General features: G+C 50.9%; 1 protein-coding gene and 1 long non-coding RNA gene across 7 annotated transcripts in view; one reads left to right on the forward strand and one right to left on the reverse strand.

Moving 5' to 3' along the window:
• The first annotated feature begins 103 nt into the window (after positions 1-103).
• On the forward strand, positions 104-19,472 carry LOC117195710 (uncharacterized). Of its 4 annotated transcripts, none has more exons than XR_004475501.2 (3): positions 107-468; positions 1,198-1,405; positions 19,061-19,472. It is a non-coding gene; the product is annotated as an uncharacterized LOC117195710 (long non-coding RNA). The 4 variants fall into 4 exon arrangements; XR_004475500.2 differs by lacking the exon at positions 19,061-19,472 and adding an exon at positions 8,100-8,239; XR_004475499.2 differs by lacking the exon at positions 19,061-19,472 and adding an exon at positions 8,097-8,232 and having other exon boundaries at positions 108-468.
• The window catches only part of KANK2 (KN motif and ankyrin repeat domains 2), a 24,106-nt gene continuing 3,150 nt past the window's right edge, over positions 6,971-27,926 (reverse strand). For 2 of the 3 annotated variants that reach the window (XM_012535786.3, XM_033401161.2), the window contains 10 exons: positions 26,633-27,844; positions 17,367-17,540; positions 17,169-17,271; positions 15,899-16,150; positions 15,179-15,266; positions 14,406-14,625; positions 13,453-13,595; positions 10,649-10,849; positions 10,480-10,569; positions 6,971-9,063 (listed from right to left, as the gene is read on the reverse strand). In XM_012535786.3, the coding sequence (XP_012391240.1) occupies positions 9,010-9,063; positions 10,480-10,569; positions 10,649-10,849; positions 13,453-13,595; positions 14,406-14,625; positions 15,179-15,266; positions 15,899-16,150; positions 17,169-17,271; positions 17,367-17,540; positions 26,633-27,844 (2,537 nt within the window). In that variant the 3' untranslated portion in view covers positions 6,971-9,009. The remainder of the gene's footprint in view (positions 9,064-10,479; positions 10,570-10,648; positions 10,850-13,452; positions 13,596-14,405; positions 14,626-15,178; positions 15,267-15,898; positions 16,151-17,168; positions 17,272-17,366; positions 17,541-26,632; positions 27,845-27,926) is intronic. The other variant, XM_004277381.4, reaches the window with a different exon arrangement.

A 27,926-nucleotide genomic window follows, 5' to 3' on the forward strand; every position in this document is an offset into this window, starting at 1 on the left:
GCGTCTAGTCGGACTAGTGCGCCTGCGCCGGCTCCTCTGTCAACCATTGGCGATGGCCAGTCTGCGTAGGGAGCGTGGGGGTGCCTCCGGCGTCCTGCCTGATGCGCCTGCGCAGGCTGGAAAGCGGCTGCAACATCTTTAAGCTGTTTCTTTCCGGGTCCAGTGCCTGCTGCGAGCAACGCGCTGTTCTAGGGGCGAAGCCAAGAACTACTTCTCGTGGAGCTGAGGTTCAGCGGTGTGTGTGTGGGACACTCACAATAAACATCATAAATAAGTAAATTCTATAAGAGGCTGCGTAGCAAAATGGAGTCTGCATCCAGATTTATTGCGTTTCAATCCCAGATTTTCCACTTACTAGCTGTGTTACCCCGAGAAAATTGCTTTATCCTTCTGTGCTTCACTTTCCTCCTCAGTTAAATGAGGATCATCATAGTGTCTACTTCAGAGTTGGTGTGAGAGTTGAATGAGGTCAGTGCCTGGTATTCAGTACGTGCTTTATAGGTGTTAAATAAAAAATACGTAGAAGGCTAGTGGGTGAGGTGTTTGATTCTCACCGAACACCATGCTGTGTGCGGGGTTACGGTTGAGGAAAGACAAACTGTTCACTTTTGTGACATGTCCCTCAAAGGAGGTGAAGAGGGCTTCCCTGGTGGCGCAGTGGTTGAGAGTCTGCCTGCCGATGCGGGGGACGCGGGTTCGTGCCCCGGTCCGGGAAGATCCCACATGCCGCGGAGCGCCTGGGCCCGTGAGCCATGGCCGCTGAGCCTGCGCGTCCGGAGCCTGTGCTCCGCAACGGGAGAGGCCACAACAGTGAGAGGCCCGCGTACCACAAAAAAAAAAAAAAAATGAGGTGAAAAAATAAGTGGGTCATGACCAGCATTTTCAACAAAATACAATGAAAAAAAAAATCAGTGCATTGTGTACAGAAAGCTAAGTATTGTTTTGGGAAACGCCCCCCATTTGTCTACTGGGTGTGGAAGATTGTATTTTCCAAAAAAATGGCTACAGAAATAGTTCCAATTTTGCCAGTCCCTATCAAGAGACAGACTCCAATTCTTCTCTTGAACTTGAGCAGGATTTGTGCAACAAACAGAATGTGGCAGGAGGGACGCCGTGTGAATTCCAAGTCTAAGTCAGAAACTAGAATACATCTTTTGCCTGGTGCTAGCTCGCTCTCTCCCTCTTTCTCAATTCCAGGATACTCTCTGTGAGCCCAGCTGCTATGTTGTGAGGAAGCCCAAGCCACGTGAGGAGTCTCCCAGATAAGGTCCCAGCTGAAACCAGCATCAACCACCAGAGAAGTGAGTGAACATTGAGATGATTCCAGCCCCCAGGCTTTGAGCCGTCCCAGCTGACACCAAGAGGAGGAGAGAGAGAACTGTTCCCATCAAGCCCGGCCCAAACTGTGAGCAACATCGATGCCTTTGTTTAAAGCTTTTGTTTAAAGCCAGTAAACTTGGGGGTAATTTGTGATGCAGCCATAACACCTGGATCACTGGGTCACATGTGAAATTTGTATCTTGCTGTGGGTTGTGTAAAAAACCATTGAAAGCCACAGCTGTAGTGGCAAGTCCTCACAGTAAGCAAAGAAACAGATGAACAGAATCATTTTAGCCAGGAACACCTGCTACAGGGAATAAACCAGGGTCATAGGACAGAGTCACCAGAGTTGGGGCAGGGGAGGGAAGTGGCTTTAGGTTATGTGGTCAGGGATGGACTCCCTGAGAAGGGAACATATGAACTGGGACCCGAGTGATGAAAAGGAAACAAAAAGGAAACAAAGCACCAGGAGAGGAAAGAGTAAGTTCAAAGGTGTTAAGCAGGGAAGAGCTATGGAGTGGATTGGCTCCAGATCTTCCAGAATCAAGAGAACTTGCCAGCAAGACTGGATTCCATCCTTCTCTGAGGAAGAGAAAGGATACTTCTGGGTGTTTGGCCCAAACACCTGTTGGGTGGTGGGTAGTGGTGGTGGCACTGGTGGCCAAGGTGGGTAAGGGAGCAGGCTTGGAGGTGGAGGGCTGCGTGAAATGGAAAGCTTGGGGAAGTTCCCAGTGCCTGGAGGCTGACCACGTGGAGCTATCAAGAGGGTAGTTGCAGGGCTTCCCTGGCGGCCCAGTGGTTAAGACTCCGTGCTTCCACTTCAGGGGACGTGGGTTCGATCCCTGGTCAGGGAACTAAGATCTCGCATGATCCACAGCGTGGCAAAAAAGAAAAAAAAAGAAAAGGTAGTTGCTTGGCTATGAGCCTGCAGAGACGTTTGAGCTGCAGATAGAAATCCGGGCGTCGTCAGGGTGCAGCCAATATCAGATGACAACTCTCCTGGGGGAGAGTACGGAGAGGACAAGGTCTGAGGACTAAGTTCTGAGACCCACCAATTGCAGACGTTGGAGAAGAGAGGAGAAGCCGGCCAGATAGAGAAGGCACAGCCAGGGAGAGAGGAGAGAAACTACAACAGAGGCGTCAAGATTTCCACTGACCATCCAGAATCTGACAGGTCCCCAAGCCCAAGCCTGGAGCCACCTTCCTCCTTAGAGCTTACTTTCATGGGATAATTTTTGCCAAGACCCCAGGGACTGTTCATGTTGTAATATTTTGACAGCGATCATGGAGCTGGGGACACCCTAAGACTAATATATTTATTTAGTCTTCCCCGAGTCACAGATTCCTTTGAAATCTAATGAGAGCAACGAGACAGGCTCTTCTTTGAAAAACGTACCCAACAGGCACACATTTTTGGATTTCAGGACCCCAGAAGGCCATCCCCAGATGTTCAGGTTAAGAAGCTCCACAGCCTTTATCTCATAGGATGGCTAGCAGATGTATAAGTGATGACACCTTAGTTGTTTCCTGCAGAAATGTCGGTGTCGGGGCATGGAGCTGGGTCCCCAGAGTCAGCGCTTATGGCATCGCTCACCCTCCTGTTCGCTGAGCATTTGATGCTGAGATTGCTCTGTCACCATCAGCTACGTGACCTTTGGTGGCAGGGGCTGGCCTTCTCTGTGCCTAAAGGCGGGCACAGTGCTGAGTGAAATGAAGAAGAGATAAGACCATGGGTTCCGTTTCTGGCTCTGCAGTTCACCTATGACCGTGGCAAGTTCTTAACCTTTCTAAGTCATGGGCTAATGATAGCTCTCTTATCAGCTGGGAAAGGTTTTTCAAGAGTTAAGCCATTCCAGGTTGCACAACCAGAGCCTGAAATATATAAATGCTCCTGTCAAAAAGGCCACTCACCTCACTTCCAAAAAATAAAGAGAGAACCACTCACAGCCATTAGGATGGCTACTATTAAAAAAAAAAAATCAGAAAATAACAGTTGTTGGTGAGGACATGGAAAAACTGGTTGGTGGGAATGTAAATTGGTGCAACTGCCCCGGAAAAAACACTGGCTATTCCTCAAAATACTGAAAACAGAACTACTGTATGACCCAGCAGTTGTACTTCTAGGTATATACCCCCCAGATTGAAAGCTGGGACTTGAAGATGTTTGTATAACCAGCATGATTGATAATAGCCAAAAGGTGGAAGCAACCAAGTGTCCACTGATGGATGAATGGATAAATAAAACGTGGTGCATGCAAACAGTGGAACAGTATTCAGTCTTTAAGTAAGGAAATTCTGCCACATGCTACAATGTGGATGAAGCTTGAGTATATTATGCTAAGTGAAATAAGCCAGCCATAAAAAGACAAATACTGCACGATTCCACTTATATGAGGTCCCTAGAGTAGTTGAATTCAGAGACAGAAAATAGAATGGCAGTTGCCAGCGGCTGGGTGTGGGAGTGATGATGTCAGTGTTTCATGGGGACAGAGTTTCACTTTGGGAAGATGAAAAGAGTTCTGGAGATGGATGGTGGAGATCGTTGCACAACGATGTGAATGTACTTAATGGCACTGAACTGCACGGTTAAAAATAGTTTAGATGGTAAATGTTTTGTTATGTATATTTTGCCACAAAAATAGACATATATTTTTTTCAGACATATATTTTTTTCATGCACAATTTCTATTCTTTTTCTGTAATGTCTTTTTAAAAATTTTTTATTTATTTAATTTTGGCTGTGTTTGGTCTTCGTTGCTGTGTTCGGACTTTCTCTAGTTGTGGCGAGCGGGGGCTACTCTTCGTTGTGGTACGCGGGCTTCTCATTGTGGTGGCTTCTTTTGTTGTGGAGCACGGGCTCTAGGCGTGAGGGCTTCAGTAGTTGTGGCTCGCGGGCTTAGTAGTTGTGGCTCACGGGCTCTAGAGCACAGGCTCAGTAGTTGTGGTGCATGGGCTTAGTTGCTCCGTGGCATGTGGGATCTTCCCGGACCAGGGCTCGAACCCGTGTCCCCTGCATTGGCAGGCGGATTCTTAACCACCATGCCACCAGGGAAGTCCCTGTAATATCTTTATTGAAGTATAATTACTTTACAATTTTGTATTAGTTTCTACAACAAAGTGAATCAGCTATATGTATACATATATCCCCATATGCCCTCCCTCTTGAGCCTCCCTCCCACCCTCCCTATCCCACCCCTCTAGGTGGACACAAAGCACTGAGCTGATCTCCCTGTGCTATGCAGCTGCTTCCCACTAGCCATCCATTTTACATTTGGTAGTGTATATATGTCAATGCTACTCTCTCACTTCATCCCAGCTTTCCCTTCCCCCACTGTGTCCTCAAGTCCGTTCCCTATGTCGGCGTCTTTATTCCTCCCCTGCCACTAGGTTCATCAGTACCAGTTTTTTAGATTCCATATATGTGTGTTAGCATACGGTATTTGTTTTCCTCTTTCTCTCTTACTTCGCTCTGTATGACGGACTCTAGGTCCATCCACCTCATTACAAATAACTCAATTTCATTCCTTTTTGTAGACATGTATTTTTAAAAAGCAAAGCAAGACACTGGGTTTGGAGGGTGGGGAATGGGGTCTTAAGCATGAGCTGAACAGGGTAACAAAGATGATGAAATAAATGGTCCTGGGTGATTGCTTGTGAGAAACAATTTTTTAAAAATTTAATTTAATTTATTTATATTTTGGCCACGCCACGTGGCTTGTGGGATCTTAGTTCCCCGACCAGGGATGGAACCCGGGCCATGGCAGTGAAAGCACCGAGTCCTAACCACTGGACCACCAGGGAGCGTCCAAACAATTTTTTTCTTTTTAATTTCCGAAAGGCCCCTTCTTGGCTCACAGACCCTTCTGGAAAACTGACAAGATCAGTGGACCTTCCACTTAGAAATATACAACTTTGTGTAAAATTTCTGGGACTTCCTATAACCTCTGAAAACCACCCGTTATCTCCTGGTTGAACAGTCCAGAGGAAAAACAGAGGAAGTGAGAATCAGGAGAGCAATCCTCCATCATCAGTCATCCTTGGGGGAGAGAGAGGAGTGGCCTAGGGGCTGGGGAGCGTTGCTGAGGATGCTCCGCTTCCTTTCCTGGAGCTGGTGACTCATAGATGTTCACTTTTCAAAAAGCCATGGAGCTGTACACTTTTGTACACGACTTGTATGCAAGTGGTATACGCCACCTCAATTAAAAATAAAACAGCAAAACAAAGTATTTTAATATCCAACCTATAAGAAAAAGGTTTGGGCTTCCCTGGTGGCGCAGTGGTTGAGAATCTGCCTGCCAATGCAGGGGACATGGGTTCGAGCCCTGGTCTGGGAAGATCCCACATGCCGCGGAGCATCTGGGCCTGTGAGCCACAATTACTGAGCCTGCGCATCTGGAGCCTGTGCTCCGCAACAAGAGAGCCCGCGATAGTGAGAGGTCCGTGCACCGCGATGAAGAGTGGCCCCCGCTTGCCACAACTAGAGAAAGCCCTCGCACAGAAATGAAGACCCAACACAGCCATAAATAAATAAATAAATAAAGCAAACTGTCAACAAGTAAAAATAAATAAACACTAAAAAAAAAAAAAAAGAAAAGAAAAAGGTTTGACAGGAGATTCTGCAAAGTATTGACAATGGCACGCATTGCTACCAAGTAGGACCATGGCACCCTCCACTATGCCAAATGTTTTTGTATTGCTTAAACTTTGTGTTTTACAATCACTATAAATTCTTTTGTCATGAGGAAAAAACAATTAGTAAACATTTTTTTCTGCCCACAGTGGGTTTTTTAAAAGTAAATTTATTTATTTTTGGCTGCTTTGGGTCTTGCACGCGGGCTTTCTCTAGTTGCAGTGAGCTGGGGCTACTCTTCATTGAGGTGCGCGGGCTTCTCATTGCGGTGGCTTCTCTTGTTGCGGAGCACGGGCTCTAGGTGCCTGGGTTTCAGTAGTTGAGGCTCGCGGGCTCTAGAGCACAGGCTCAGTAGTTGTGCCGCACGGGCTTAGTAGCTCTGTGGCATGTGGGCTCTTCCCGGACAAGGGCTCGAACCCATGTGCCCTGCATTGGCAGGCGGATTCTTAACCACTGCACCACCAGGGGAGTCCCACCCACAATGGGTTTGATTAGAACTTTCTGCCACAGTGGCAGTGTTCTGTATCTCTGCAGCCCAATAGGGCAGCCACCAACCACATGCAGCTACTGACCATGAATTAATTACAGTTGATTTCCATCTAAATGGAGATTGCCACAGGTGGCTAGTGGCTATAGTATTGGATGGTGCCAGTGTAGGGCAGAGCATAAGGGCGTTTATTGTAATATTCTTGTCACCTTTCTGTAGCTTGGAACATTGTTCAAATAAGTCCATTTTAAAAAAAGAGATCTATTTTAGGGCTTCCCTGGTGGCGCAGTGGCTGAGAGTCCGCCTGCCGATGCAGGCGACACGGGTTCGTGCCCCGGTCCGGGAAGATCCCACATGCCGCGGAGCGGCTGGGCCCGTGAGCCATGGCCGCTGAGCCTGCACGTACGGAACCTGTGCTCCGCAACGGGAGAGGCCACCACAGTGAGAGGCCCGCGTACCGCAAAAAAAAATAAAAAAGAGATCTATTTTAAAACTTCAAGAGTAGTACAGTAACAAAGACCAGACACAGATGCTTTGGCATAATCATAAGGTAGCTTTATTAAATTCCTTTACTTTCTAAAAAACGATTACAAAAAGGAATACTTCATTTAAGTGTAATACTGTCTTTATGGACGTACCGTGGTTGGAAAGTGAAGTTAAAGGTCATGAATACACGTGAGAAGAGAGTGGGATCAGAGGCAGGACCCCCTGTAGCCTACCATGCCAAGTCCAGTGGGTAAGCTGGGGAGAAGGGAACACAGGGATAACTATGGACTTATAGGGGGTGTCAATGAACTGCTTCTAAAAGCTTAAAAGAAACACACCCACCGGCTCCAGGGCCAGACACACAGGCACACAACGCTTGTACCGCTTCTCAAAGCTGCCCAAAGCTGTGGCCTTCTGTCAGTGGTCATCCCCAGTCAGCTTGGGTTTCCTTTCCTCGCCATTTACACACACACACACGCACGCACGCACGCACGCGCGCGCGCACACACACACACACACTGGGGTGTCTCTCTCCTTTGACCATTTAAGCTCTCTTGACTTGGGTACCATCCCTTCCATCAAAATCAAAGCAAGCCAGACTCCATCAAGCCAGGAAACCTACTTTTCTAGGAGAGAAGCCAGCACTTGGCTGTACTGAATGAACGTGTAAGTGCCGAGGGCTTGCTCTGTCCTGCTGGGGTTTTGGCTTCCACCCCAGCAGCTAGGCTGAGAACTGGACAAGAGAGGACAGGACACCTAAGAACTAGGGATCTTACTCCCTGGTCACAAGGCACTTTTCGACGCTCGGAACCTGTCCCCTTTCCCCCCTCCCTTTTTTTTTTTTTTTTTTTGGTCACAAAAGGAAGGAACAGGAAAGAAAACTTTGTTGAGATTCTGGGGACAAAATAGGCCATGCAGGAAACTACGTGTGTCGGGAGAGCCCCGTTTCCAGCAGGCTCCGTTCCAGGCAGCTCTGGAAAGCCTGTACATTGTTAAAAAAAAAAAAAAAACAACCCAGCTGGCCCTTGTTTGGTTTTCGGCAAAGCCCTGTCTCTTTAAGTTTGCACTGGGAGCCCTTGGGGGCAGCCAACTTTTAATCGAGCACACATGGAGTTTTTGGAACTGGTCCTATGCTTTGCCAACAATCTCATGCCCTGTTTTCTTTCCTTTGAGGAGAGAAATTCTGGAGTCTGGGGAGAAAAAGGATGGCCCTGCTACTGGCGTTCTAAGCCTAGGGATGCAAGGACCACTCTGGGGACCGGATTCATTTCCTGCACCTCCACATCTAAAGGATTTTCTAGGAAAATGAGTATTTGCCAGGGCCCCCATGTGGGGAGGGGACGGATTTCTGGGTAATCTCTCGATATGAACTACTTGCACACCTTGGCTGCTGGGTCCCGAGCCCCCCACCTGAATGAGGGCGTGGGAGACGCTGGCAGTGGCCACGTGAAGGCAGAAGAAACGACTAAACTTCCTGCCCCGGGTGACAAAGACAGGGTCTGCTTTGTGAAGAGACCAGAAGAAAATTCCACCAAGAAAGCCGTCTGGGGAGGGGGAAGTGGACAAAATGCTATTATATACCGAACAATTAAATGTAGGGGAGCGAGCGGGGGGCGCATTAGGCCACTCCAGACGTGATCCGTGCGTAATCACATTGAGGATTAAAATGAAAATATGCGATTCCAGTGACTTTCAAATTTCCCCCCCCTTCCCCGAACATGATTCCGAAATACAATATTTTTCCCTCTCACCCTCCTCCATCCTTAATTGCCAGTTGATTGTTCTCAGCGTTCTTCGCAAACCCACGCCCCAGCATCAGCCACTGGCGCCAATTTATATAAGAATTTAGCTTCGGTCTGCGCTGCGGCTGCTTTGAACCGGGGTGCTGGGAAAAAACCTGCTTTCGGCTGAAGTCTCAGGGCTGTTGGGGGCTCCCTGGGGAAGCAGAAGAAAACCCCACTTGCATTTGAGACTTGGGCCTTGGTGGGTAGAGTGGGGGCCGGCCAGGGAGGGGATGAGGGACCAGGGATGGTTCGCTCTGGGGCTGCCTGGCCCCCGGGAGAGGCGCCTCAGGCCCCTCTGACGGCTACTCTTCTGCGGAGGACGACGCAGGACTCTCCTCATCCGACATCGGGGCAAACTGAAACGAGAGGCAGAATTCCTTTTGTTTGGCATCCTTTCCTGTGCTATGAGGCGCCGACTTTGTTGGCTGGCCCCGCGCCTGCCGTGAGTGAACAAGAGGCCTTGGTTCCTTGGCCTCGAGGAGGTGACGTTGGGGAGATGCTTCGGAGCAGCTCACAGATGAATGCAGTGGAGGGTTTTTCCTGAGGGATAGGGGGTGGAAGGCAGTGAAAGTGGAGAGTGGGCGGTTGGGGAGGGTGACGTCTGAGCTGAAGGATGTTAGGGGTCCAGCCAAGGGGCAGGGCGTTCCAGGCAGCGGAAACAGCAAGTGCAAAAGCCCTGAGGCAGGAGCGGCGACCGGGCCAGTGTGGCTGGAGCAGAGTGAGCGAGGAGGAGAGGAAAGAGAGTGGGGGGAGGTGAGGGGTGTTGAGCAGGGCTTGGTGTGCTCTGGAGGTGACTTCTGCTTTTTTCTCTAAGTGGGGTGGGAGCCACAGAGGGCTGTGAGCAGAGGAGGGATGTACCCCGACTCAGGTGCTCACAGTGGCCTCTGGCCGCTGTGGGGAGAACAGAGTGGAGGGGACAGTGAGGGTGGGAGCCAGGGAAGCAGAGCGGAGGCAGTGGCAATGGTCCAGGGGGACAGTGATGGAGGAGTGGGATTCATCCCTCAGGAGCCCTGGGAAGCAGGACCACAGATCAGACAGCAGGACGCCACCCAGCCCCATCACCCCCCATTTTCCAGCTGAGGACATGAAGGCCCACAGCTGATCCCAAGGGGATCCCCTAAGCACCACAACGGAGGCTCAGGTGTCCTAACACCCTACGCAGTGAAGACAGAAAGACTCAGGGCCTCGGGAAGAAGCTGGAGGCCAGTCAGGACCCAAATGGCTTTGGTCTCAGCAACCTTTTCTCTCCTAGACCATTTGGGGAATTGCTGTGGTTGACGCCCACCACACCACCCTTGAACCTGGCCCCAGACGTGCCTGGGGAGGCCGGGGCAGGTACAAGGTAGGGGTGAAGAGGAGGGGGCAGAGGGCTCCTGCCCGTGGTCTGGGTTCAGACCCCGAGGTCTCTCCGCCCCTTCCTGTCTGTGAGACTTTGGGCCAGGAATGTAACCATTCAAAGCGTCAGCTTCCCCACCTGAGAAATGGTAATAGTAACAGTACTTTATGCAGCTGAATTGGGTTATTGTGGAAGGTTCCAGAAGGCATGCTTGGGAGGCACGCCCAAGTCCTCTGTGTGGTAATTAAGAGCATGATTTGGAACTAGACAGATCCGGGTTCGAATACCGTGCAGTCTCAGCTCTCGTGCCTTACTTCCTCGCGGGGGCACCGTGAAGGTTCAGCAAGTAGCTGACCATGCAGCCCTTGGGATGGTCCCCATACACCATCCCTTCCCAGAGCCCCGCACCCGCTGCCCTGCCCGGGCCGAGACTCACCGAGCACTTGATGTTCATGCGAGAGTACAGCATGGATGCAATTTCACTGTGTCCTGCATCCAAGGCCACCATCAACGCCGTGCTCCCGTCCTGCAAAGCATCAGTTGCTATGCTGACACCCTGCACCATGTTCCCGCCCTCCCCGGAGTGCGCCTGGGTGGGGACTCACGCGGTCGGTGATAGAGATGTCGCAGCTGGGCACAGCCAGCAGCAGCGCCGTGATCTCCTTGTGGCCGTGCTCGCAGGCACACATGAGGGCCGTGGAGCCGTCATCGTCTTGGACGTTGACGTCCGCCTCGCAGGCAAGCAGGGCTTTGACCACGTCCACCCGCCCGTGGCTGACCGCCAGCATCAGGGCTGTCTGCCCCGCCTGGGTAGGGCAAGGAACAGCTTACGAATCACGCAGCCTCCAGAGCGTGACACCCCTGCTCCGGAACCATCCATGGTTCCTGGGTACTCTGACGCTAACAGCACCTCCACTCACGGGCCTCCTTCTGTATCTCAAATAATCCTTCCTACCACTGGGCCTTTGCACTTGCTGATCCGTCTTCCTCCTGCTGGCTCCTCCCTCAGGTCTCAGCTTAAATGTCTCCTCCTCGGGGAGAAGCTCTGTGCCTCCCCACCGCTATGCCCACTTAAATCAGATTCCTAACTCACAGGTGCAAACGTAAGTAAAATGTGTTGAGCTAAGAGTTGTACACTTTTCTGTCTGCCAGTTAAACTTCACTGTAAAAAAAAAAATCAACATCCATCAGTGGATGAATGGATAAAGAAATTTATATATCCATACTACAGAACATTATTCATCCTTAAAAAGAAATGAAGGCCTGAAGCATACTGCAACGTGGATGAACCTTGAAAATATTATGCTCCGTGCTAGGAGCCAGACACGAAAGGACCCAATACTACATGATTCCATTTATATGAAATACCCGGAACAGGCAAATCCATAGAGACAGAGAGCAGACTGGAGGGGGCCAGGGGCTGGGGAAGTGAGGACGGGAGTGACAGCTGTGGGTGCCGGGTCTCCTATCAGGGTGTAAAGATGTTCTGGAGGTAGTGGTACAGCATTATGGATCGATTTGTTCACTTTAAAAGGGTTAATCTTATGTGCACTTCACCTCGATTTTTAAAAAAGTAAACCACCTGGGCATACATCTGGAAGGACGAAAACTCGAATTCAAACAGATACATGCACCCCAATGCTCATAGCAGCACTTTTACAACAGGCAAGACTTGGAAGCAACCTAAGTGTCCATCGACAGATGAATGGATAAAGATGTGGTACATATATACACAATGGAGTATTACTCAGCCATAAAGAAGAATGAAGTAATGCCATTTGCAGTAACATGGGTGGACCTAGAGATTACCATACTAAGCGAAGTAAGTCAGAGAAAGACAAATATTATCATATGATACCACTTATATGTGGAATCTAAAAAAATGATACAAATGAACTTATTTACAAAACAGAAACAGACTCACAGGCATAGAAAACAAATTTATGGTTACCAAAGGGGAAAGGTGGGGGGATAAATTAGGAGCTTGGGATTAACAAACTACTATATGTAAAACAGATAAACAACAAGGTCCTACTGTATAGCACAGGAAACTATATTCAATAGCTGGCAATAACCTATAATGGAAAAGAATCTGAAAAAGAACATATATGTAAAACTGAATCACTTTGCTGTACACCAGAAACTAACACAATGCTGTAAATCAACTATACTTCAATTAAAAAAAAAGTAAACCACCAAGAAAAAAATTTTAATTAAAAAAAATCAGTAAAAAAGCAAGGAGGGTCTGCCTGTTATGCACCACGGCAGCACCTCCCCCTTTTCCTTTGCTGCCGTAAGGCTGCCGCTAATCTCTCCCCTCCTTGCTGTTCCCACGGGGTCCTGGGTGCCCTGCTCTTCTGCCCAGACACCCATCCATGCCCCAGTCACCTCCACAGTCTCCCAGCTTCTGCTCCCCAACATACAGCCAAAGGGAGATTCCAAACCAGAAAGCAGCCCTCGCCCCTGCCCTGGTGGCTTCCCACAGCCCTGGGTCCAAACCCCTGCTAAGCCTCCAATGCTTGGGCTCCTGGAGCTCCTGGCTGGCTAGTGAGCTTTGGGAGGGTGGGGACTGTGCCTGCTTGTCAAACATTTAAGTCCCCAGCGTCCAGTTGCTGGTCAATGAATTACCAAGCAGGATGTGGGATGGCGTCGGCTTAAGGAAAGCTGAGGACCCCCATGTCTTCCCACACCCCCATTTCCACCATGAGGTTCTGTATCAGAGGCACCCTGGCAGGCAGGTCATTAAGAATGGGGCTCTCGGGGGCTTCCCTGGTGGCGCAGTGGTTGAGAATTCTCCTGCCAACGCAGGGGACACGGGTTCGATCCCTGGTCCGGGAGGACCCGCATGCCGCGGAGCAACTAAGCCCGTGCGCCACAATTACTGAGCCTGTGCTCTGAAGCCAGTGAGCCACAACTACTGAGCCAGCGAGCCACAACTACTGAGCTCACATGACACAACTACTGAAGCGCACATGCCTAGAGCCCGTGCTCTGCAACAAGAGAAGCCACCACAATGAGAAGCCCACTCACCGCAACGAAGACCCAATGCAGCCAAAAATAAATAAATAAAATAAAATAAAAAATAAAAAGAATGGGGCTCTTGGGACTTCCCTGGAGGTCCAGTAGTTAAGACTCCGTGCTTCCACTGCAGGGGGCGCAGGTTAGATCCCTGGTTGGGGAACTAAGATCCCACATGCCATGTGACACGACCAAAAAAAAAAAAAAAATGGGGAGCTAGACCCCCAGGTTCAAGTCCCCCCTCCTCTAGTTTGACCTTGAGGAAATGAATACGTCTCTGAGCCTTGGTTTCTTTGCCTGTGGAGTGGGGATTCTCCCCTTGGGCTTGGGTATGGCCAGGACTTAATAAATGGGAAGAGTTATCCCGGTCTGCAGCGCCGAGGGCCCGTACCTGGCTGGCTCTGGCATTGACATCTCCAAGCCGGAAGAGCTGCAGGACAGTCTCGAGGTCATGCTGGGTCTTCAGGGTGGCCAGGGCAGTGAGCATGATGGGACTGTAGCCGGCGCGGTTCTGCTTGTCTACCTGGCAGACACCTGAGGGGAGGGGACCGGGAGGACAACAGGCCTCAGACACCCCTGATGCTGGCCAGGTCTGCCTTAAGGCTGGGGGGGTGGTCCCCGAGGACCAGGTCATGTCTCTACCATCAGACTGGAAGCCTTGTTCACGACCATAGTGAGCACTGGGAATCATGCCTCCTCCAGCAGTCTAGGCCTGGCCTAATTACTCCTTTTTCTTGGACTGAGAACCCCATTCTGGCCTAGGGTCTCCATCTCTATTATGGGAGGGGCTCCTAAAGGTGTAGACTGTGCCTCCTCCATCAGACTGGGGCCCCCTGGATACTGGCACCCACATTTAGGGCTGAAAGGAGCAGCTGTGTCTCCCCCATTGATCTGGAAGAATCCCTAGTCAGTTTCCTCCACGAGACTGTGGGCTCTGCCTCCTTCATCAGACTGATAGGGGGCTATGTCTTCCCCATTACACTAGGGGAAAGCAAATTTCTTCATGTCGAATTGAGGACCACATCTTCTCTCCAAGCCCCAGGCCAGAGGCCACATCCATGTCTTTCCCTCAGACTAGGGTTCCAGAGGTGTCACTTGCATTATACAGGGGTCATTGGTTGGGGGGGGAGGGAAGGGCCACATATTTTCCATAAGACCACGTCTGCCTTTTCCAGTACACCAGGGCCACAGGTGGGGCCTGTATCCCCCTCACCTCAGACTGGGAGAGCAGCGGCTCCCCCATCAGACGGGGAGGGCAGCATTTCCTCCATCAAACTATGAGGGTGGCCTCCCCCACAGACCAGGAGGGCAGTGGCTCCACTGTCCCCGCCCCGCCTGGCTCACCGCTGTCGAGCAGCTGTCGCACCACGGGGAAGTTGGCGTGGGACACGGAGTAGTGCAGCGCAGTGTTGCCGTTGCTGTCGGCGATGTTGACCACATAGTCCAGCAGCCGCGCCGACATGGCCCGGAAGGTGACCAGGTGGCGCCGCACAAGCTCTGGGTGGGCATCGCTGCGGCAGGCCAGGCGCAGCCACTCCTGCAGCACCGTGGTGTAGGCCACTTTCTGGTTGCAGATTGGGAAGGAAAGGGGTGTGAGGGCCACGGAAGCCCACCCCATCCCAGACGAAGCCCCCCAAGGGGAGTGCAGACACCCCACCCTGAACCCGAGCCTTGAGGGGAAGCATGGGCGCCCCACCCCAGTGAGCCCCCCTGGAGGAAAATGCAGTGTCCCCTGCCCTGTACAAGAACCCTAAAGGGAAGTGTAGACACTGCAGTACCAGGTACGCCCCCAGAAGAAGGTGTGAGTGTCTCCACCCTGGATGTGACCTTCAAAGGCCTGTGTAGACACCCATCAAGGGAAATATGGCAGCCTCTTCCCTCAGGCCCCCGAAGGAACAGGAACCAAGGCTGGGTTTGCCGGCGGGCAATCGTCCTTGGCCCCTCCCTGCCTCCCTGGAGCCTCTCCAAAGACCAAGACTCAAGCCTCGGAGCCCCCCACAAGCTCCCAGCTAGGATCCTGGGGTCCCCATGATCCAAAGCACAAGGAGAAGCCAGGGTGAGGGTGGAAGGGACAAAGCCCTCCCCGCCCCGCTTTCAGGCCCAGGGCCCCACCATACCAGCTCCCGCTCGGTGAGGGCATTGGGGTTCTCCAGGTACTTCTCCAGGGCCAGGCAGGCTGAGATGAGGTCAGGGCTGAGCTCCATCCTGCCGGTGGCAGACAAACGGGGAGTTGATCTTGGAAGCACCCACCTCAGCCTCCTGGGTGCCCCCTACTCCCCACATCCAGCTGGGGTGCTCGGAGAGGCCCTCAACACTGTCCACCAAGGCACTCACCCAGTCCTGCCAGGGCTCACCTGAGTGGTAGAATCTCAGACCCCCTTCCCTGGGGACATAATTTTACACAGCACCCCAAGGGGCAGACATGGGGAGCACACAGACCCCAAGAGAAAGTGGACACGTGGGCCAAAATTTATTCCAAGTGGCCAGTGGCAGATGGAAAATCTTTTTCTGAGGACAGATTTTTTTTTTTATCAGGGGAAAAAAAAAAAGAGACATACACAGGATGGACAGGTGTGGCAAATGTCCCAAAGAAGGTGGATGCCTTAAGAACAAACTTGGTCTGCCCCTTAAACCCAAACCTGAACAGCCCAAATTGCCCCCATCAGGCCCTTTATCAAAGCCTCCGGACCTTCAGATGCCCAGAAGGAGAAAGTGCTTGTTCACTAATTCAGACTAAGGTGGGCATGACTGACGGGAGGTTCCCTCAGAGGGTTTGAATGGTGGGATCTGAGGTCACCCCAGGCCCTGCCTAAATCCCTCCCACACAGAAAACTGACCGGATCTCCTCTTCCGCACTTGATCCCGACGCCCCCTCAGCTGTGGGAGCCTGCTGAGACTCCCGGGACAGCTGGCAGTCCTCCCGGCTGATCTTGGCCTTTTCCGTCTCCTTGGGCCTGAGCTGGGGGGCTTCAACCACACTCGGAACCCTCTCCTCCGGCTCTGGGGCCTCGTTCTCTGTACTGTCATTGTCCGAGAAGTTCTCTGCTGTGCTGGAATCCTCGGATGAGGACTCATACCTGGGGGAGACGCTGCAGGTGGTGGGGAGGGTCATTTGACCTCTCTGGGCCTCAGTTTCCCCATCTGTTAAATGGGGGTAATGGCAGTATCTAGCTCACAGGGCTCCAGGGATGCAGCTTATAGCACCTGGCACACAGTAAGTGATCAACAAACACTGGCCGTGATTGTGATCATGCTTGGGGGGGCCAGGGAGGGACATTGCTTTTCCCTTCCACCCTTTGGTACCTCTTACACTTTGCTCCTTACACAGGTGTTATACTGATTCAGACCCTTGTCCCACTGCAAATAGGACCCTCATGCTTCTTGCTACCTCCAAACACATCTAAACTTCTGGGCCTGGCATTCAAGGCCCCCAACTGGCCCGGTTCCCCAGGCCTCCCCCTTTTTTTTTTTTTTTTTTTTTTTGCGGTACGCAGGCCTCTCACTGTTGTGGCCTCTCCCGTCGTGGAGCACAGGCTCCGGACGCTCAGGCTCAGCGGCCATGGATCACGGGCCCAGGCGCTCCGCGGCATGTGGGATCTTCCCGGACCGGGGCACGAAACCCGTGTCGCCTGCATTGGCAGGCGGACTCTCAACCACTGAGCCACCAGGGAAGCCCCAGGCCTCCCATTTTTCACGTCACTGCTTCCTCCCACCCCTGAGCCTTTATCCAGGCTGTGTCCTCCATCAGGAGACCCCACCCCTCCCACTCTGCACCTCGGAAGCTTCTGCTTGTCCTGCAGCACATGTGCTCCCCTCCGTCAGTTATTTCCTTGGTCCCCCCACTGCCTGAGCATCCCCCATCATTGCTCCAGTCATGTTGTGTTGGGGTCGCCTATTAGGGCCCAAGATCGCAGTGGACCAGGAGCTCCATCAGGGCAGGGAGCCGAGTCCGGCACCTCCCGAAGGGTAGTGTGGTACAGTGGTTGCAGCACAGGCTCTGGAGCCAGCCCACGGGGCCTCGTTGTGCCTCCGTTTCCTCGTCTGTCTACTGTGCTTTGGTTAAATGAATGAACCATAAAGTGAGGGGCTCAGACCAGGTTCTCTCACCTGCCGTTGACCCCCACGAACTGGAGGCTCCTCCGGCGGGTCTCGGGGTCTGCGGGCTCCTCTTTCCGCTTCATGATGGATGGCACACCTGCCGGGGGCCCTCCTGGTGGGGGAGCGTGCTGTCGTGAGGGTCTCCCGAAGCCAGACCCCATGCCGGGCCTCTGGCACCTGACCCTCTCGGTGGCCACCCCCATTTACCTGCACCCCCGGCCTCCTCTGACTCCAACTCCTGTGGGGCTGCTTGCCTGGTAGGCTCCCTGTTGGTGGCATCGTGGGCAGGCACCAGGCCTGTGTTCTTCTCTGGCTGCGCGAGGGAGTCCCCCTCAGACTCCGGGGGTGACAAGGATGACTCTGCAGGAGCCTGTGGGAGACCTGAAGGGGCAGCAAAAGAGGTGCTTACTGTGGGTAACAATAGCAAAACAAGAACAGTAACAACGGCTACCTCCTGGCGGGGGGACCGGGTCACATACCCCAGGCCAGGTGCTCCAAGGGCTAATTCTTGCATTAGTTCATCAAATCTTCCCAGCCCATACAGAAGTTGGATTATTTACCGATGAGGAAATTGAGGCACACAGATTGCCTGAGGTCACCCAGCAAACAAGTAGCAGAATCCATTCCAACCCTGGTTTGTTGCCTGCCTCGCAGCGGGTCAGGGTCAGGGAAGACTACGAGACCCCATAATCCTGGCTTGTGACCCCCTCTGACTTCATACTAAGTAGTGTCTGGAAACTATAGCCAAGCATAGTAGTCATGGTCGGGACTCATATCTCTGACAAAAGAGCTGTGTGACCTCAGGCAAGTCACTTAACCTCTCTGTGCCTTGGACAAACACCATTTCCTACATCATGGCATTGTGCAGACTAAAGACAGTAATGTGAGGGAGAGAGCTTAGAACAACACCTGCACATCAAGAGCACTTGAAGAGCATTTGTTAATTCAAGAGAATTGTAAACTATATTTTGATAAGATTTAATATTATACTTTTTTTTTAACAGAAGTAGGGTTGTGCCGTAGATAACATTTTGTATTTCACTTCCTTCTTCTTTACTTAACATAAAGCAGGGGATTTCCCCAGTGGCGCAGTGGTTAAGAATCCATCTGCCAATGCAGGGGACACGGGTTCGAGCCCTGGTCCGGGAAGATCCCACATGCCACGGAGCAACTAAGCCCGTGTGCCACAACTACTGAGCCTGTGCTCTAGAGCCCACGAGCCACAACTACTGAGCGCACACGCCTAGAGCCCATGCTCCACAAGAGAAGCCACCGCAATAAGAAGCCCGCGCACCGCAACGAAGACCCAACGTAACCAAAAAATAAATAAGTAAATAAATAAAAAAAAAATTAAGCAGGTGTTCCTTTCAATAATCATGAAAAAGAAACAATAAGGGCTATTAGAAACTGAAAACTAAAACCCCACCCAGGTGGTTTCAGTTTGGGCCAATGAAAAAGTTCTGGGAATGGAGGGTGGGGACAGTTGCACAACAATGTGAGCTGGACACTCAAACATGGCAAAAATGATACCTTTTATGTTATGTATATTTTATCATCATTAGAAAAAACCCCGCCCAGTTTGGCCTGAGAACAAAGGTGACATTACAGGACCTGGGCCCCAAGGGTGCCCACTGCACAAACGGGAGTGGGCTTGGCAGACAGCTCCAGCCCTGGATCACCAGCCTGGAGCTAGAAACAAAAGTCCAGTTGCCACTTGGAGTGGCTGCCCGGGTCTCGGAACCCACTCAGGTTTCCCCCCCAAGCCCCGCCCCGGCCAGGCCACGTGTGGCTTCTGTGTCACCACTTCTCCAGGATGTCCCCTTCCTGCCAACTGGCCAGGGGCTCTGCAGACCAATTCATTTTAATTCCCTTTAACGGTTAACTTTTTTTGACATCCACAGTAACTACTTCCTCAAGTCCATGGGCAACACTCAACTTGAGCTAAGAACGGGGAGTAAACACTCAGCAGAAGTAAAGCACATAGGACGGATAAGACATTGGCCATGAATGCTTCCGACAGCGCCCCAGCCCAGTCGGGCCAGGCGGATTCCTGAGTGGGGAGCTCCAACTCCCATGGGGAACCAAGAGCAAACACCGGGTTTTTACATGAATCTCCAGATTGTTTTTTAAACCGTGTCAATAAATTCACATCAAACAAACAAACAAAAGCACTATGTGAGTGGAATTTATCAGGAGGCAGATGGGCCACTTCACGGTCTCACGGTTGCCCGAACTCAGGCCTCCTGATGTAAACACCTGGGATGTTTGTTACTCAGCAAATCAGACTATGCTCAGTGAAAGAAGCCAGTCACAGAAGGACAAATACTGCGTGAATCCACTTATATGAGGTTCCTAGAGGAGTTAAATCCATAGAGACAGAAAGTAGGATGGTGGGTGCCAGGGGCTGGGGAGTGAGTGTGTGATGGGGCAGAGATTCAATTTGGGAAGATGGAAAAGTTCTGGACAAAGATGGTGGGGATGGTTGGACAGCAGTGTGAATGTGCTTATTGCCACTGAACTGGACACTTTAAAATGGTTAAGAGAGTAAGTTTTATGTTATATGTATTTTACCGCAATTTTTTAAAATGTGGAAAAAAAAAAAAAAAAGGTGAAGTGGTGCAGCTGTATGGCCCGTTCTGCCCGGAGGGAAAAGCATGGCTCCTTCCAGCTTGAGAAGTTCAAGGTCAGACACTGCAACACTAAAATAACAATAACAAAACTGATAACAGTTATTATTGTTATTCTACTGGGAGATGGAGCAAACTGTTACCAAAATTTATAAGGAAGAACAAAAGTCCATGGCCAGCTAATTTTACAAAAATGGGCAGGGATGGGGAAGCTGGCTTAGGAGACAGTAACACATATTCCCAAAGTCACAATAATTAAATCAGCAGGGCATGGCTGCAAGAAGAAATGGGCCAAAGGAAAGGAGTTCCAGCACAGACCCTGTCTGAAAGAACTTGGGGTAAAGCAGAGGGCTTTCCACAAATCAGTGGTCAAGGGTGAGCTCTGTGGGGTGGTGTAGGGAAAGCAGCTTACTCTGCCCAAGGAAAATCAGGCTGGATCCCTACCTCACACCTTATGCAAAAAATAAACTCTGAAGGACTAATATGAAGGCACAATGACAAAGCTACAGGAAGAAAATATGGCAGAATATCAGTGGCCTCAAGAAGGGGAAAGATCTCTTTACAAAGCCCTCTGAGCACTAACCATATATGAAAAGTATGAGGTGATCTCACTTAAATGTGGAATAAAAAAAACAAAAACAAAACAGAAAAACCTCAGAGATACAGAGAACAGATTGATGGCTGCCAGAAGCAGGGGATGGGTGGGATGGGTAAAGGTGGTCCAGAGGTACAAACCTCCAGGTATAAGATACAGGCATACCTTCTTTTAGTGGGCTTCACTTTATTGTGCTTCGAAGATACTGCATGTTTTTTACAAATTGAAGGTTTGTGGCAACCCTGCATCGAGCAAGCCTATTGGCACAATTTTTCCAACAGCATTTGCTCCCTTTGTATCTTTGTGTCACATTTTGTTAATTCTCACAATATTTCAAGCTTTTTCATCATTATTATATTTGTTATGGTGACCTGTGATCAGTGATCTTTGATGTGACTATTGCAAAAATGTTATGACTCGCTGAAGGCTCAGATGATGGTTAGTATTTTTTAGCAATGAAGTATTTTTTAATTAAGGTATGTACATTATTTTTTAGACATAATTCTACCACACACTTAATAGACTACACTACAGTGTAAACATAACTTTCATATGCACTCGGAAACCAAAAAATTGTGTGACTTGCTTTACTGCAGGGGGTCTAGAACCGAACCCGCAATATCTCTGATGTATATTTGAAAGTTGCTAAGAGAGATCTTAAAACTTCTCATCACAAGGAAAAAAACCTGTAACTCTGTGAGGTGATGGATGTTAATTAAACCTATTGTGGTAATCATTTTGCAGTATGTACATATATCCAATCATTAATTTGTATACTTTAAACTGATATAATGTTATATGTCAATTATATCTCAATAAAGCAGAAAATATCAAAAATTTAAAAAAGAAAAATACGATGGGTTTAACTACATCAACATGAAGATTTCTATTTGGTTAAAAAAAAAAAAAACTCTTAGACAAAGTTAATCTACAGAAGAATACAGGCTGTGGGAAGATAGTCATAATGCCAAAAACAGGCAAGGGATTACTTTCTAGAATAGGAGTCAACAAGATTTTTCTGTAAAGGGCCAGATAGTAAATATGTTGGGCTATGCGGGCCATAAGGTCTGCTGCAAATAGTACAAAAGCAGCCCTAAACAGTACATAAATGAGTGGGCGTGGCTGTATTCTAATAAGTTAGAATTTCATATAATTTTGCTCATATCACACAATGTTATTCTTCTTTTCACATTGTTCAACCATTTAAAAACATAAAAACCATTCTTAGCTCATGGGCTATATAAAAACAGGCAGTGGGCTGGATTTGGCCCTGCAGGCTGTAGTTTGCCAACCTCTATTCTGAAATATGCCAGGAACATCTCAAACTTGCCCAAAGAAAAATGGACAAAGGCTAAAACTAAGCAACTCACCAAGGATTCTTGTTAAACTTATATGGTGATGCTCAACCTCACCAGAAATCAAAGGAATGCAAATTAAAACAAGGAGATATGAAACGAACACATCATCGTAAAACAACTATACCCCAATTAAAAAAAAAAATACAAAAACGAAAAAAAACAAGCAGATACCACCTTGCACCGGTGTCAAATGGGCAAAAAATTAGAAAGACAGGTAAAACTGTACGTTAGTGCAGATGTAGGGAAGTGGGCACTTCAGGCCCAAGCATGGCCGCTGGGAACGTGGACAGGGAGACCTTTTCCGAAGAGGATAAGACGAAATCTGGAGTGAAGTTGTACATTCCCTGTGACCCAGCAGGCCCACCAGAGGGGACATGTGAGGATGGCGCCATACTGTTCAAAGCGGCCAGGAGCTGGAAGTAACCCAGGGGGCCCACCAAGGGGGGGGGGCGGGATCAGATAAGAAAGTGTAGCACATACCTAGGGCAGAAATCTACGCAGTCATTAAAAGTGACAAACCAGATTTATAAACATCAGGGTGGAGAGTTCCAAAATAGTGTGTAGAGAGGAAAAAATAAGAAACAGAATGAGATTTTTTTTCCCTAAAGCGCAATACCATTTTAGGAAATTAAACAAGCATAGGGCATAGTTTTCAAGAACACTCAAATATCTAAATAAGCTTCTGGAAGATGGGTGGCAAGGAAGGATATTACAGTGGGGGTGGAGGTGTATGACTGAGCAGCGGTTGCTGAATCACGGCCCACGGAAACGGTTTTTACATTTTTAAATGGTTGGGAAAAACATCAAAAGAAGGATTCTCTTTGGGACACGTGAAAATTATAGGAAATTGAAATTTCAGTGTCCACACGTTAAGTTTTATTGGTACACAGCCATGCTCTTTCATTTATGCATTGGCTAAACCTGCTTAAGTGCTACAAAGGCAGAACTGAGAAGCCAAACTCATCAAAATGTATACATTAAAAATGTGGGGCTTCCCTGGTGGCGCAGTGGTTGAGAGTCCGCCTATCGATGCAGGGGACACGGGTTCGTGCCCTGGTTTCCGCAACGGGAGAGGCCACAACAGTGAGAGGCCTGCGTACCGCCAAAAAAAAAAAAAAAAAAAAATTAAATCACTTGGCCAACCTGTACACGGAGGGTGTGTGTGTGTGTGTGTGTGTGTGTGTGTGTGTAAAGCAATTTGGTAACAGACATCACGGTCCTTAAAAATGCCCTTCCAAGGACTTCCGCAGTCCAGCGGGCCCAAGTTCGATCCCTGGTCCAGGAACTCAGATCCCTGGAAGCCACTTGGCGAGTCCAGAAAAAAAGGGGGTGGGGGGATCAAGGGTTCCCATAGAAGGACATTTGCATAGCATCTTTGACAGTAAAGAGTCACCCGGCTGTTAAAAAATAAATAGCATGTCCCAAGAATTTTTTTTGGCCGCGCCTTGCAGCTTTCGGGATCTTAGTTCTCTGATCAGGGATTGAACCCACACCCTTGGCAGTGAAAGCATAGAGTCCTAACCACTGGACCGCCAGGGAATTCCCCCAAGAATTTTTAACAATGTGATGAAATGGCCCTGGGATAATGTTAAATTAAAGAAATCAGAGAGTTTAAATCCTGGCTTTGAAAACTGTGGGCAAATTCCTTTACCTCCCAGTGCCTCAGTTTTCTTATCTGTAAAATGGAGATAAAAACACTACCCACCTCATAGCGCTGCTGGGGGTGTAAATGAATTAAAATACAAAAAGGGCATCAAATAATGCCCTGGCCCATTGTAAGGGCTGCCTAAATGCTTTTAAATATAAAATAAAGCAACACAACAAATTCCATCAGCTATATGTTGCCAGACTTGAAAAATACATATTATTTTCTGCATTAAAAAAAATCAGAAGGGGGCTTCCCTGGTGGCGCAGTTGTTGAGAATCTGCCTGCCAATGCGGGGGACATGGGTTCGAGCCCTGGTCTGGGAAGATCCCACATGCCGAGGAGCAACTAGGCCCGTGAGCCACAACTACTGAGCCTGCGCGTCTGGAACCTGTGCTCCACAACAAGAGAGGCCGCGACAGCGAGAGGCCCGCGCGCCGCGATGAAGAGTGGCCTCCGCTCGCAGCAACTAGAGAAAGCCCACACACAGAAACGAAGACCCAACACAGCCAAAAATAAATAAATAAATAAATAAATAAAAATCAGAAGGAAAGAAGCAAAAGTGTTGACAGCAGCTGTGTCTGGGTGGTGGTGGGTTTATGGGGCTTATATTTTGTGTTCCAGATTCGTCTGTACTTTCCAAACCTTCCACAAACAATATGAATTGCTTTCATAGGACTATGTTTCAAACAAGAGCACAGGAAATTTCAAAGCCTTGGAGAGATCTCACGGATGCACCTGCCTGGCTACCCCTTCTCCCACTAATCTCTCTGTGGTGCCTTTGAAAGGTGAAGGGTGAATGAGACTTTATGGGGTCTCCAGGCCTCTGCCTGCCCCACCCACCTTTGCCAGCCTGAGGGGGAGGCTGCCTCTCACCTTCCCTGCCCTTGGCTGCAGCAAGCAAATTCTAGATGTCAGAGAGGCTGGGCTCCTTCCTGCCTCCTCCTCCAGGGAGTCCTCCCTGACCTACCCATTGAGCTGACCCACCTAAAAGAACACATGGTCCGAACACTCATCAAGGACTTCCCTGGCGGTCCAGTGGTTAAGACGCCATGTTTCCACTGCAGGGGGCGTGAGTTTGATACCTGCTTGGGGAACTAAGATCCCCGCATGCCTTGTGGTGTGGCCAAAAAATAGAAAAACAAATACACAAACAGAAACCACTTGTCAAGCAGCCACCCGGCTGCTTCTTTCCTTTCACATCTTGGTTCAGAGAGCAACCTACCAGCGCCTGGTACCATACTGAACACTCACACCAACTGATGCACTTAAGATCACACTGATCTGGTGACATCAGGTTGTCAGGACCCCCAATTTGCAAATTTGGCACAGAGAGGTTAAACAGCTTGCTCAAGGGCACAAAGCTAGGGGGCAAGGAAACCAGAATTTGAACACAGGCCGCCACCCCATCCAACCACCACCCACCCCGTGCCCATTTTATTTGCTCCAAAAGTGTTCTCTGAAATTATTTTTCTTCACGTGTTTTTGGTGGTCTCTTATTTGTTTATCGCAGGGGCTTTTGTCTGTCTTGTTCACTGCTGTGTCCCCAGTGCCTGGAAGAGTCTGGCACATAGCAGGCACTCAATAAATGTCTGCCGGATGAGAAGGTATCGAAATGAATTAGCACACACCAGTTCCACCCAAGCAAGGCAGAGATTAGGGCTGGCTGCAGCAAGAAGGAGTTAAGTGAGACACAAAGAAGAACTTTCTCAGGGGCGGTAGCTTGCACAGGGTGGGGACATTGCTAGGTCTGTGTGTTCTGCAGGCAGAAGGCCCCGTGGCTGCCCTGAGAGGCATGTCTGGAATGGAGGTTGCCTCTCAAGAGATCTCGAGGCTGGGCAGGGCGGGGCCTCTGGCTGGGGGCCAGGGTCGCAGGGCTGGGTGTTTGGGATAGACAGAGCAGAAGGGTGGAGTCCAGAGCTGTCCAGGAACAACATGGGGAAGTAAGAAAACACAGCTGGGTCCCTGACCCCCAGCTGGTGCCCTCTGGTCCCTCCATGGGCTCTGGCCACCTGACATTCAAGGCTGGGATGGGGATCTGGGCCCCACCTTTGAGCTCTGCTGTAGGTTCAGAATGGCCTGGGCTTAGATCCTGGCTGTGTGACACAGGGCAAGTGAAGCTTCTCCCCAGGCCTCAGTTTCCCCAGCTATGACAAAAATTGACCTGAAAATCATTAGTAGATGGAGTAACAAGCACTGGCTAAGCACTTACTGTATGCACTAATTCACAAGAGTCTTAGAGGTGGGGGGTCATTATTATGCCACTTCACAGATAAGGAAGCTGAGGCCCAGGGAGGTGGAGCTTCTCATTCAGGGTCACACAGTAAGAAGTGAAATTTGAACCCAGGTTGCCTGGCTGCACAGCCCACCGTCTTAACCTCCTCTGTAGGTGAAACACTTATCAGAGCCCTCAGCACCAAACTGGTATTCGATAAAGAACAGCTGTTATTATGAATCATTCTGGCAGCTCCTCCCAGGGGCCTCAGGACGGGCGGTGGTGGGACAGCTGCCATTCTGCACATCCCACATCCCCTTTCCTGGAATGAGGACTCAGCAGTTCCTCCAGGGAGCAGCCCCTTCCTCCCTCAGGACTTGTGTGGGGCTCCTCTACCCCCAGGATCTGGGCCTGGGCAGTGAGATACACAGTGATTAGCTCAGTGATGGGCATATGACCCAAGCCAGCCAAGGAGGGCCACCCGTGGGATTTTTCTTGGTGCTATCTGGATTAAGGGGCTCCCTTTCCACTGAGCTGCAAGGACAGATGCCCGGAGTGGTGGAGCCACCTTTGTCTGCCTAAGAGAGAAGGCTCCACGATTCACAGAGGAAGAGAAAGAGGGAGTTAGAGATTCCTGAGGATATCTGAGTACCTGGATCCAGCTACGCCTGAAGCCGTCCGTCACTAAGTTACACAGACAACACATTTCCTTTTCATAGTCTGAGATTGGTTTCTGCCAATCAGGGACGATTTTTTGCCCAGCAACCAACAGCCTTGGGGACCCTCCCCTAAATACCTCCTGTTTTCCAGACATTTACAATGTGCTAGACATGAGCACACACGCTTAACAGACACCCAATTTCTTTTCATGGTACCTAGAGGTACTGAGTCAGCAGCATAAGTGTCCCCTTTTCACAGATGAAGAGACCGAGGCTCTGAGAGCTGGTAGGAGGACAGGGCTGGGGCTGGACCCCAGCATTCAGAGGAAGAAGGAGGGACCCTCCACCATCTGCCCCCGCCCACTAAGGCTCACCTGCTGCCCCATCGCAGCTGCGCTCTGTGATGCTGATCTTCTTTACCAGGTGGACATTGCTGGTGGATGCAGGGGGTGTTGGGAACACTGTCTCTACCACCTCCTGGCTGCGGAACACAGGGGGGCTCTCGGCCCCGCCGGATGTCGCCAGGGCCCGCAGCCCTGCCCCGTAGGGCTCCAGACTCTGGGCCCGCTGTGCAGGGGCCCCCGCAGCTGTGCTGGCCACCACCTCTACCTCCCTCGGCCCCTCCACCACCCGGACAGTGTCCACACGGACTGGGCTGTCTGGTGGCGGCCAGGCCTGGGGCTGGAGGTCGGCCTGCCGGGCCTGAGCTGCCTGCAGCTCCTGGAGCGCTTTCTTGAGCTGGGTCTCCAGCACGGCGACCTTAGCGGCAAGGGCTGCCTCCCCATCGGGCATGCCTAAGTCCCGCTCTCGGACCCAGGTGCCCACGCTCCGGGTCTCGAGCACCGCCGGGTCCTCGGGGGGCTCAGGGAGGTCCAGGCAGAGCTCGCTGCGCCCCCGGGCTCCCGCCGGGTGGCCTAGGAATTTCTGGCTCTTGAGCTGCACTGTGAGCTGCCGCTTCTCCTCCTGCAGCACCGACAGCTTCACCTGGAGCACGGGAATCAGTTTCACCTGCTCCTCCAGCTGCCGCAGCTTCCGCAGGGCCCCCGCCATCTGCTCCCGCACGTGGGCCAGGTGCCCAGCACTGGGCGGCACCGGCGTGGACAGTCCCGATCCCCGCGGCGTCGGGGGTGGCAGTCCCACGCCCACCAGTGAGCTTGTCGAGCCAGCCACGCTGGGGGTCAGGGAGCCCAGGCCGGTGGGGGCGGCCGCCTGGTCCTCGAGGCGGCGACGGGCATCCAGCAGCGTGCGCTCCACGCGTGGGTTGAAGCCAGCGCGGGTCTCCAGGGCGCCGTACTGCGGGTAGAAGCCTCGGCCGCAGTAGGAGTAGGCCGAGTGCCGGCTGTCCCCACTGGCGTTGGAGCACAGAGACTCGGTGGACGTCCACCAGGAGCCAGGGCCGCGGGGCAGGGAGCCGAGGCGGGGCCGGCGCTGCACGGCCACCCGCCGCAGAGTGTGGCCCTTCTCGATGTCATCCACGTACTTGAGAAAGTCCAGGTCCAGGCGGTAGCCGTAGGGCGTCTCCACGGAGTAGGGCAGGTCGGGCTCCTTGGAGGGGAAGGTGGGCGGGGAGGCTGGGCCGGGGGTCCCTGGGGTGGGAGGAAAGGCCAGTGCCTCTGAACACTGCGGTCCCCTCCTCGGGGCAAACTGATGCCCCTGGGAGGGTCAAGG

The sequence above is a fragment of the Orcinus orca genome, chromosome 3, assembly GCF_937001465.1.
Source record: "Orcinus orca chromosome 3, mOrcOrc1.1, whole genome shotgun sequence".
NCBI classification, from domain to species: domain Eukaryota; kingdom Metazoa; phylum Chordata; class Mammalia; order Artiodactyla; family Delphinidae; genus Orcinus; species Orcinus orca.